General features: G+C 42.1%; 1 protein-coding gene across 1 annotated transcript in view; it reads right to left on the minus strand.

Moving 5' to 3' along the window:
- Nucleotides 1–2,766: 2,766 nt before the first annotated feature.
- The window catches only part of LOC145405024 (pancreatic lipase-related protein 2-like), a 16,608-nt gene continuing 7,314 nt past the window's right edge, over nt 2,767–12,060 (minus strand). Inside the window, exons 7-14 of the mRNA XM_080276524.1 lie at nt 10,343–10,481; nt 9,351–9,436; nt 7,523–7,626; nt 5,389–5,495; nt 5,158–5,271; nt 4,106–4,235; nt 3,733–3,924; nt 2,767–2,851 (exon numbers count right to left, since the gene is read on the minus strand). Of these exons, the coding sequence (XP_080132650.1) occupies nt 2,767–2,851; nt 3,733–3,924; nt 4,106–4,235; nt 5,158–5,271; nt 5,389–5,495; nt 7,523–7,626; nt 9,351–9,436; nt 10,343–10,481 (957 nt within the window). The remainder of the gene's footprint in view (nt 2,852–3,732; nt 3,925–4,105; nt 4,236–5,157; nt 5,272–5,388; nt 5,496–7,522; nt 7,627–9,350; nt 9,437–10,342; nt 10,482–12,060) is intronic.

Genomic DNA, 12,060 nt, shown 5'->3' on the forward strand with positions numbered 1-12,060 from the left:
TATGTGCACACAAGAAGAATACTAATTATTAACACACACTATAATGGTATAATTTCTTGACATGAGAGGGATGGTTCAACAATTAGATTAAATTTTGATTTTCATTTTTTATTTATGTCACAACCATTATCTTTACATTGTTCCATATCTACTGGAGTTTTACCAGTGTATTCCACAGTGCAGCTTTTATTTGCTTAATATTTATGGAGTGTATCATTCGTTAATTCTCCTCCACCAACACATAACTAGTTTAAGATAAGAAATGGTGATAGCACATGGCACTAAATAGTGTATTGTACTGAAATATTTTTGGTAATAAACATTACTTTGAAGCAATAACTATCCAGTCCACCTACTTTGACAGCATAACTTTAATGTCGTATTGTTTATGAAGGCTCCAACAAGCTTGCATGCGTCAGTCTTGGTCACCTAATGGCAGCACTCCACGCTGCTTGATGTATGGCAGCCTCCCTATTCAGTCCTTTACCTCTGGAGTTACCCACTATGACCTCATTCCAGGTCTTTGGTCTGCCTCTCTCAACCCTGTCGCCGACTTTCATATTTTTCCATCTGCACACCCAGTTGTCATCCTCCATCCTCAGCATGCTCAAACCATCTCAGTCTATCCCTCCTCATCACAACACCAACATATTCAAATCCTATCCCTCCTTTCAGCTCCATAGTCACTAACCCAGTCCCCCCAGAACCTGCACTCAAGGATGTGTGTATGAAAAGAGTATGAAAATAAAGGAGTGCAATACAGTACTTTCAAACTCCAAATTATCTAGCATTCTTTGTCAGCAAGCTGGGGGTTAGTATGTATTCAGCTATATTCAGAAATACACAACCTACTGTATATTTGGTAACAGAGTAAGGGTGGGATTTGCCAATTAAATACTATGTGTGTGGAACAAAACCCAACAAGGAACAACACTGATAATTAAAATGTATACTCTGAAATCCATCATCCTGCCGCACCACAACACATTCATTACATGTACCATACCTTCACAACACAGGCAGTCCTTAAACATACCTTTAGCAAAAGACTTGTGGTTGCACTCAGCCAAAAGCACCAATTTTTTGTGGTCCACTGGGTTTAGAGTGAGATGCACCTAGGGTAATGACGACAACAACAACTCTGGTGGTCTTGATTCATAATCCAGCCTGCATCATATCCGTATTGATCCTGTACAGGTACTGGTTCTTTTATTTCAGTATCTGTTACAGAAGTATTTTTTGTAACAAGTATATAAACTTAGTCTTTTGAAGTCTTGAAAACAATACTTCAAACTCTTGAGGGATCACAAAAAGTGTGTATATAAAAGTGTAAGTCAACTGACAATTGTCACAGAATACACTAGAAAGGTGAGAGAATATGATGCTGAAAATACAGTATATGCAGTTATTATACAGGGTGCTCCATTAACAGCGATTCATAGAAACTCACCTGGTGGAACCAGTGTGTTGTGGGGACAACTCAGTCTACTGGTGTGGGTGTGTGTGTGGTAGTAAGAGGAGGAAGTAAAAGAAAATAATAATTGCAGGTTACATATTGATGACACTGGTTAATCTGTGCCCACTACACATGAGAATTCACCCAGTAGAGTGGAAAAGATGTATTATATATGGACCATCCACAGTGCTGGGAATTTTTATCAAAATATTGTGGCTTTTTCCATATAACTGATACTGTATATTGGGGGCACTGCCAGATAGGTATTATAGGTAGCAAATAACATTAATAAACAATTTTTATGTAAATTGCTGGATATGACAGGCCAAAAAGGAATGTCAAAAAAGGTGACACATGACAAGGATATTATGGAGACTTAGAAGTGATCAGTTTTGGAAATAAGAAAATTTTCAAGATAACACTTTGACTGGGATGACATCAGTTTTGTTTTAGTGTTACTACTCTCAGACTACATTATTCAGCTTAAGAGAGGCTTACTGAAGTGGAGGGGTTTGATTCAGCCTTTAATGATTCAGTATGACAATGCCAGGGGGTTCCTGATGTGAGTATAATCACCAGGCAGCAGCAAGAAGAAAATAATGTCCTGGGACAGAATGGGTTAGTTATTTTAACTTTTGCATCATCCTTTATTGTTCGATCAAGAACATAGGGGTTTGGAGCGATGCTACTCAGTCCAAAATTTTTAAGCGAATGACCAGTTGCTCGCTCATGAATGAGTATTACATGAGCAACAAACCTCAGCCTTCCCTTGAATGTAAACATTTATAGGCTGCCTCCAGCTGAAGCACATGATGAACTGGCTAAGGGTGTGAGAAAGTTGCTTACCCATGAAACATTGTGTGAACAACCCAGCCATCTTCCATTAAACCTTTATGAACCACACATAACCAAATCCAGTTGGAGTGCCTAATAAACTGGTCAAGGGTATGGAAACAGAGCTGAGAGGAGCATAAATGGAATGTTAGGAAAAAACACGAGATCAAAAGCAAGCATGGCAGGTACTTTGAAGTAAGTCACTTACTTATTACTTATACACTCAGTCCGTACTTAAAGTCTAGGATGTGTACAGGCAAAACACTAAGTAGAAACTTGTGAGGCATGCTTCTGGATTATGACAGGGTTTAATAGCACAAATATCACTAATTTCATATTTCAAAACAACTTTACTTATGAATCATGAGCAACAAAAAGGTGTTAATTCATCAGTAACCTAATCATGAAACAACTTTAAACAAGGACTGGAAGGTGGCTAATTATTTAAAAAACTATCTTAATCAGTTTCAGGGGCACTAAGTCAAGTCACACTGGGTATTGGGGAAGAGGGTGTAGCTCTGTCCAGCCTGCATTTTCTCACCACAAAAAGGGAACACTTGCCTGAAAAAGAAAAAATATATATGAATATCTGGTTTTCACATTAATGTTGCATTTCAGAATTTATCCCAGAGAAATTTCCATACCAGAGAGAAATATGTTAACACAGCAAGAATGCAGTGTAGCCAGTTAATCTTCTTTACTTCAGTACCAACAAAAGGAACGACTTGCAAATACGATATATCCAATTTGTCATCATTGAAATGCTGTCCCTGCACTGTTCAGGTAGGGAAGCTCCCTAAATCTCTTCCTTAGCAATTTATTTGCTCAGGTGACTTTCTGCTGTGTATCTTTTTCATTTCTGTGTGAATTAGATGCTATAATAATACCTGTAAGCTGTTGAGAGGTAGTTGAGAAAATCATGAAGGGATAATTCACTCCGATTGTACAGGATGAACAAGAAAGGAGGGGTGGATAAGAAGTTGTACAGAATACGGCAGTCAAGTCCTGGGGAGAAGAGTACAAGAAGACAAACTACATAGCCAGCATGAGAAACTGTATAGAGGTATAGAGAGAATTTTAAGTGTGAATGCAGATCTCAGATGGATCCAAATGACAAATATACTGCAGGTACCATAATGGAATGAGGAAGGAAAGGTTTTAACTTCCCAGCCGAGGACACTGAATGTACACTACTTTACTATAGCTCTTTCACTGTAACTTGGTCCAGATTTTCATCCTTTTGGAATTTAGAAGTATTTCACATGGGTCGTGGTCAAAATACAATGAAGCTATCTATGGCTGTGCCTCCTTTCCATAGCACCTCTTCCAGACCAGCATCACCAAATACCAATGCATTTTTCTATGCAGCATTCAAGATGGAGAAATGTCAGTTTTAGGCCAAGTTAAAATGAAAGTAGCATAACAGAGGTAGGAAATCATACGTGTGTCCAGTGGAGAGTGCCTCAACAGTGAAGGCATCAACATAAAGTGTTGGAGGAGAGAACCGCCAGATGAGAGAGCTGAGAATGCCTTGGTCCTCCTGGTAGTCCACCTGGAGGCTGTGCAGGTCGGACAGAGGTGCCGCACTCCATCCCACCCACCGTTTACTCTCACCAGCTTCAATAAACTCGGATCTGTGAATATATATATATATGTATGTATTTATACTGTATATATTTTACCAGTAGACCTATATTAAGTACAGTACAGTATTTAGCTTTATACAAAACTTCATATTCTGTAATATTTATTGATTAGTCGGATTATGACTGATAATTCAGATTCAGTTTTTCACAGAACAGCTAGAAACTAAACCTGTCATGTGGTGGGATGGTATAGGTGGCACTGGGTCCCTTGAGGGTGACTGTGAAGAGTGCCAGGTCTCCCCCACCTCGTACTGATGCAGCGCTGGCAGAGGTCACCACTGTCACTGCATACTGCTCAGCTGTCAAGCCAATAGTTTTCGTCAGGAAAAGCTCTCAAGAAAAAGAGATGTAAGTGCAAGTTAACGTGCTTGGCAGTCAAGATTTTTGAAGTGGAAATGTTATCTAACATTTATAACATTTATAGATTTTAAAAAAGGCATATGATAGAGCATATAAGTAAATGCTGTGGAAGGCAATAGGCATACAGTACAAGTATATGGAACAGAAGACAGTCTCCTCAAACTTATCAATACTATGTACAATGGTACAAAAGCAGTTGTGAGGGAGAGCAGTGTCTTGAGAAATTGTCTTTATTGTTAGAATGAAACAGGGCTGTCATGTCACTATGGCTCTTCACTATGTACATAGATGGAAAGAGGTGAGAGTGACAACACCTGGGAGGGAGTGGGTTTGAATAACGGAAGTGGGTGCAAGATATCTGTGCTACTGTTCACTGTTGGTGAGAAAGGAAGAGTTCAAGTTGCAAGGTCTTGCAGAGAATTTGGTGATGTGCATAAAAGATTTGTATTGTGAATGTAATCAAGAATAAAGTGATGTTTGAAAGAGGCATAGAGGAAAGCTGTTGTGTGAAAATAAATGTTACAGAAATGGAGGATGAGAAGGTGTTTAAATACTATACTGTATACTATATAAAGTGTGAACAAAAATGGTAGTATGGTGAGGGAAGAAAAGTGCCTGCCCAGACAGCCAACAGTGTTATAGGTGTGATATCTGTTGCAGCTGGAATGTGAACAGCTAACCATGACTATCATGTAGTGTCCTGTACTGCGTCATTGAGCAAATGATGACCAAACTATAACATTGGTATCATACGTTTTTCAAGAACTGTGCTGAAGGGGACTTTGATAGAATTTTTAAATAGTGAGTTGCGAGTTCCTTTTCTCTCACAAATTTAGAAACCACAAGTGAAGCAGAACTCACCACAAAAGGGAGCCTCTGGACTGGTGCCAAAAAACACCTTAATGGGCCTCACATTGTCTTCCTGATCTTGAATTCTTGTTCCATCGACATCCTCCTCTCTCCCTTCACTCTCTCCTCTCCTCCCCCTCCTTCCTTCATGACCCTGTGGTACCCTCACTACATCATTCTCATTTGCATTAATCATGTGATTTGAAGGAGACCTGGAGAAGGCATTGGTGGGGTGGAGTGGGCGTGCTGGGAAGCCCATCCTTCCGCACCTGTCCCCATCGCAGCCCCAGCACTCCCCATCACGGTATGCTGCCCATGACTCACACACCACACCCACGAATTGGCACCTTTTGGAATACAGTGGAAAATAAGGACAGAATTAGATTAAGGAGACTCCCCAGCACCACTTCTTTACCAGTTTATTTTCACATATGCCACACTAATGTTTTCTCCTGACTTAAACATTACTGTATATCTTTACCCTGCTGCAGCCACTTGTCCGTTGATTCACGCCTTCTAACACTCACCTGTAATTAGCTAAGGTTGTTTTCCTCCTCCTGATAATGTATTTTCATATTTACAGTTTTCATGCATTTCATACTGACCATCCATGAGTTGCAGACGTTGGCAGAGAGGATACGGCCCTACGAAGCTGGCTGGTGCAAATTATACCGTACAGTATTTACCACTACCAAAGAGGGGTGACCATTCCCATCCCTCTATCACCCAATTGCTTTAACATCCTGTGTTTCAAAAGTTTTTTAGTCTATTCTTATTTAAAAATCTTTTAAAGCATCTCATCACAACCTACTTTCTGATCATCAGTATGGGAACAACCAGGGACACTGCATTGGCTATCTTCTTACCTACCTTTCAGACTCCTGGTCATCCTCCTTTTGGGGCTTTGGTGAAAGCTTTGTCATCGCACTTGACATCTCAAAGGCTTTCGATTGAATCTGGCATAAATCTTTAATTTCCAAACTGCATTCGTATGATTTCTATCCTTCTATCTGTGCCTTCATCTCTAGCTTCCTTTCTGGTTGTTGTATAGCTACTGTTGTAGATGGCCACCATTCTTCTTCTAGAGCTATCAATAGTGGTGCTCCTCAGGGATCTGTCCTATCACCAACTCCCTTCCTTTTATTCATCAGTGACCTTCAAAGCTGCACCTCTAACCATATCCACTCATATGCTGATGACTCCATCCCTCATCTTTCCATTTGCTTCCCGCAGCATCCATATCAGCAGTTACTTCAACAAACAAGGGATGAGGTTATGGCACACCTAATGTCTGACTTGGCTCATATATCTGACTGGGGTAAATATAATCTTGTTTTTAATGCATCAAAAACTCAGTTCTTACATCTATCAACCTGACAAAATCTTGCATAGGAACACCCTCTAACTTTTAACCATCCAGCTCAGTCTTGCATCATCTTTAAATATATTTGGGGCTTCATTCTCTCAGAATTTATCTTGGAAAAAACATATTATCTCTCTTGTATAATCTGCTTGCAAAGGATTAGGTGTACTAAGCTGACTCCATGCCTTCTTCACCCCTGCACAGTTGTTGACTTTATATACAGGCTCTCATGTGGTGGGAGACTCCCCACACACAACTTTTCTCAACGAGATGGAGTCAAAGGCTTCTCATCTCATTAACTCTCCTCCTCTTACTGGCTTTCTTCAACCTCTGTCTCATTGCCGCACTGTTGCATCTTTATCTCTTTTCTATCACTACTTCAATGGTCACTGCTCCTCTGAATTGTCTGCTTGCATCCTTCCACCACTACAGTGGGCGCATAGCACCCGTCTAGCATCAAACTCTCATCCCTTTTATTTCCAACTCTCTAATACAAGAGTTAACCATTACTCCCAGTTCTTCATGTATGCAACGTGTCAACTCTGGAACTGTCTCCCTCTGTCTGTATTTCCTACTGCTTATAATCTCCAGGCTTTCAAATGCAGTGTGTCCAGGCATCTCAAAACGAATGGCTCTTGAATTCGGCTCTGTGTTATCTTGTTTTTGTTTTTTTCTTGGAGGGAACAATTTGGAGGCTCCTGGCCTTTGGTTCATCCTACTTTGCATAAACAAGAAAAAATCTGGCCATGTGAGGAGGATGGAGAATGATGAACTAACTAGAAGAGTATATGTGTGTGAGGTGGAGGGGAAAAGCTAGAGGGGGAGACCTAGGACAAGATAGAGGGATGGCGTGGAGGGAGATTTGAGAGGGGTGTGAATTGGAGGGAAGGGAGTTACACAGCAGAGGACAGGGTGACGTGGAGGTGAATTGTTTGTGGCCACCCATTATGTGATTAAGGTGTCAGGGAATAGACAGGTAGATTAAAAATAGATATACAGGGATGTTGTACTTACTGGGTCTGCACCGAGTTGATAAGGTAGTGGTAGGCCCTCTGGTGGTTGCAGCCTAAGTATGACACCACTCCCCCTGCCAGAGTACGCTCCTTCTCAATGTGCACCTGTATGTAAGTATGTATTGTAATGGCTGGCAAACACCTCTAAACACACACACACACACAAACACACAGATTACATAGTGCAGTAAATCCTCATGCCCCTTTTTAACATTTTTTTCCATATTAACTCCAAAAGTGAATTACTTAGGGAGGGCAGTCAAATGGCAGGGGACAGGGCGACATGCAGGCAGTTTGTGGGCGCCCTTACGGGATTAAGGTGTCTGGCAAAAGATAGATAAATAGATAGATGATATTTTAGAATGCACTGATGACCTATAATAAGAACTGTCTGTACAGCATATTACATGTACACTTGCTGTAGTACAAAGAAGGTTGTAAGGAAAACGTAGATTTAAGACTCTATACAAGACTGCAAAACAGTACTGGCTGAAAGTGAACAATAGCTTGATTTCCTTTACCTTGCTGGATTCTGCTGAGTCAAAAATCATTTTTTTTATTCCAGGGAAAGACCTAAAACCTCCATAGGAAGTTAATTTATTTATCTATTTAGTTATTTTTTTTTTTTTATGTAGTTGCTCTCCTGGCTGAATGGAAACTGAGAAACACTTCTCAGACCTTAGCCATGTTCAATCTGATGACTTTTTTAAATTTCTGTTTTTGCTGTAACATGATGGCTTTAGTCAGCTTTGAAAAATACCTATAGTTGTGGGTTTATGAATGCTGTGCCAAACCCGTCTAGTAAAAGAAAAAATAAGATGAATAAAACTACCTTTATATGGAAAAGAAAAAAAAAATACAAACTAGATCATCACACTGAAGGGGTTGAAGGTTGAGATATTGGACTATACAGATTCGAGAAAGCCAGAGAAGGAAAAGAAACTGTGTCCAAAAGTTTGTTTCGTGACTGTGAAATTATTATCTGATTCTCACCCACCCATCACCTGCTGAATCCCCCCATCTAACTAAGGAGAGGTGGCTGTGTGGAGCGAGACAGTGAGAAGTGAGTAGCAGTGACTGTGAAGCAAGTGGGAGTGATAGTGTGAAGCAGGTAGCAGTGTGAAGTGAATGGCAGTAACAATGTGAAGTGAGTGTGAAGCAAATGGCAGTGACTGTGTGAAGCAAATGACAGGATGAAGCGAGTAACAGCGTGAAGCAAGTGGCAGTGTGAAATGAGTGGCAGTGTAAAGCACGTGGTGGTGTGAGGCGAGTGACAACGTGGAGTGAGTGGCAGTGGCAGCATGAAGCGGGTGGCAGTGGCAGCATGAAGTGAACGAGTGGCAGTGTGAGGCAAGTAGCAGTGCAAAGCGAATGAAATGAGTGGCAGCATGAAGAGAGTGGCAGTGTGATGGATGGGGAGGAAGAGGGTCAAAGGAACTGGGAAGAAGGTCAAAGGAACTCGGACAAAGTGTGGCTTCAGGTCATTCACTATAGCGGCCACAACACTAAGTATCTGCCTGGTTCAAAATCCGTCTGTTTTTGTTATAGGTTACTATTACTAAGGAAAGCCAGTATACTATAAAGGGCAGTTCACTTCGTTGTTAGTAGACGGCTTATTTTTTAGTGGGAAGCAGTTAAGAGGATAAAAATAATGATGTGGATAAATATGATGATAAGAATGATGATAAAATGGAGAATGATCGTGATGATAATGATGGATAACTATTACAAGGATGACGGGAAGAATAAAGATGACATGGATAATGATGGTACTGATAAGGATGATAATGATATGGTTAATGATAATGATGCTCGTGTACTGAGCTTACCACAGCTGATCCTTGACATCCAGCCTGATACGAGCCGCCATTAGGGTAGAAATCCAGATGCCCCATGGGTTCCGGATACCCAAGCTCTGTGGCGGGGCGGGGACAGCAGCGCGGGAGAGATGGGGCGGTGGAAATGATGGTGGCGCATTAGTGAGGTATTTAAAACACTTGTTATACTGTAGTGTGTGTGTGTGTGTGTGTGTGTCTTCTTTATAAACTTCCCTCGTGCAGTTTTTGTAATCAGAATAACAATATTAATTTACGTATCGTAATTGTGTATGTGTGTGTGTGTGTGTGTGTGTGTGTGTGAGAGAGAGAGAGAGAGAGAGAGAGAGAGAGAGAGAGAGAGAGAGAGAGAGAAGTTAATTCCCCGAGCTAGACCTTGATCGATCATATAACCCCCCGCCAGGTGACGGAAGAGCGTTACCTCTCTCAAGAGGGCAGCTACCCGGGCATGTCGCAACTCTCGACCCTTCGGTCACGAGTCAGGCACTCCACCACCGAGCCACTCTGTCTCCAAAGAGAGAGAGAGAGAGAGAGAATTATGTTCTTTATTAACTTCCTCCCTGTAATCTTAATGACCATAAATAACAAAACTGAGTCAGTGCAAGTACAGTACCAAAATTAGAACTGTTTGTCTTGTTCAGTCTAGTCTTAGGTATTACATTTGTGTACAGTGACTTACAATGCCTTCAGAAATTGTCAGTGGCCAGGTGATGTATTGCTGCTGTTTCATGTTTTACAAATTTCCTTCTTGATGCTGTTAATCTTAAGAAATACCTGGCATAGGGTGACCCGTTGCTTCTCCCTGAGTGGCACTATGCAAGCAATTAACCCAACCACATTTCAAACTTAAACCCTCTCGGGCTATACCTGGTTGCAGTGACGACCCACGAGATGACAAACTAGAGATCCATCTATCTATAGTCAGACGCCATAATCCCGTAAGGGGTGGCCGTTTGTCTTTGAGTTATACGATCTTAAATACTCACTATCCAATTGCCACAGCTCTTCGGGAATGTCAGTGTGGATGACGTCAACGAAGGTGGCATCGGAGGGGTCGAGTCGGACCTCTGGTGGTGTGTTGATGAAGTACGGCCCGGCAGGATCCAGCCCCGTGATGCGACCCACCTGCAAGAAGTAATGTACAAGTGCCACATTAGCCAGCTGTGCTAGAGTAGTCGCAATAGTACCAGTAGTAGTAGTAGTAGTAGTAGCTTCAACCCAGGGCTCATCTAGACGTGAAACCGGTGGACCACAGAAAACAATTGCTGCAGTCCACCGTCCTCCTTTTGGACAGTGGGGGAAGGAGGAGGGAGTTTAGGGATAATATTATTGTTCACCCAGGGAAGTCCTCTGGGGTGCATCAGTGCCACCACGAAAAGATGCCCCTCTCAAACACTCAGTTGTGGGAAAACACAGAAGTGGAAACTGTGTATCTCATGTCTGTGGCGTAGTGATTAGAATGCCTGGTCAGTTTATGCTTTTGGACAATTACTGCCTTAGGAAAAATAACAACTTCATAAGCAAGGCAATACAACATCAATCAGAAAGTATTTAACATCTCCCTCCACCCAAGACGTGCATCCACTGGAGACATCTTAAATAGAGAATTGATGAAGCTTACCTGCTTAGATCAGGGCATCACCCGTCCTTCCGAAATTACCAGCGTTGATTTGCGTTGGGTGAAATCTCAGACATACGCCTGACTTGTAGAAGAGACCCACATGACACGACACACGGCTATGCACACAACACTAAGACATGGACACTACACTAAGACACTATGCTAAGACATGGACACAACACCAAGACACTATGCTAAGACATGAACACTACACTAAGACGCTACACTTAGACATGGACACAACACTAAGACACTACTATACACTAAGACATGGACACAACACTAAGACATGGACACTACACAGACACTACACTAAGACATGGACACTACACTAAGACACTACACTAAGACATGGACACTACACAAAGACACCACACTAAGACATGGACACCACTAAGACACTACACTACGACATGGACACTACACTAAGACATGGACACTACACTAAGACACTACACTAAGACACTACACTAAGACATGGACACTACACTAAGACACTACACAAGGCCATGGACACAACATCAGCCGTGTAAGGAGGCTGTGAGACAACCGCTTAAGGAAAGTTGTTTATCTTTGGTCTGCTTGGTCAGGCAGATGGGTTAAGCAGCAACAACAATAACCTCATTTCTATACTCACCTCCTTTCAATCCACCTCACTTTCACTTCACGTCCACCCACTCTACACCACTTCCACTCACTCCACTTTACTTTCACCCACTCCATTTCACTTCCACTCACCTCTTCACTTCCACTGGCTCCACCTCCCCTCCATTTCGCTTAAACTCACTCCTCCTCCCTTTTATTCACTCCACCTTCCCTCCACTTCATTTCCACTCACTCACCTCCCCTTCACTCACGCCACCTCCCTTCCACTTCACTTCCACTCACGCCACCTCCCCTCCACTTCACCTCCACATACTCTACCTCCCCTCCGCTTCACCTCCACTCACTCCACCTCCCCTCCACTTCACTCCCACTCACCCCACCTCCCCTCCACTTCACCTCCACTCACCCCACCTCCCCTCCACTTCACTTCCACTCACCCCACCTCCCCTCCACTTCACTCCCACTCACCCCACCTCC

The sequence above is a fragment of the Coenobita brevimanus genome, chromosome 65, assembly GCF_032717465.1.
Source record: "Coenobita brevimanus isolate Jiangsu-jjx chromosome 65, ASM3271746v2, whole genome shotgun sequence".
NCBI lineage: Eukaryota > Metazoa > Arthropoda > Malacostraca > Decapoda > Coenobitidae > Coenobita > Coenobita brevimanus.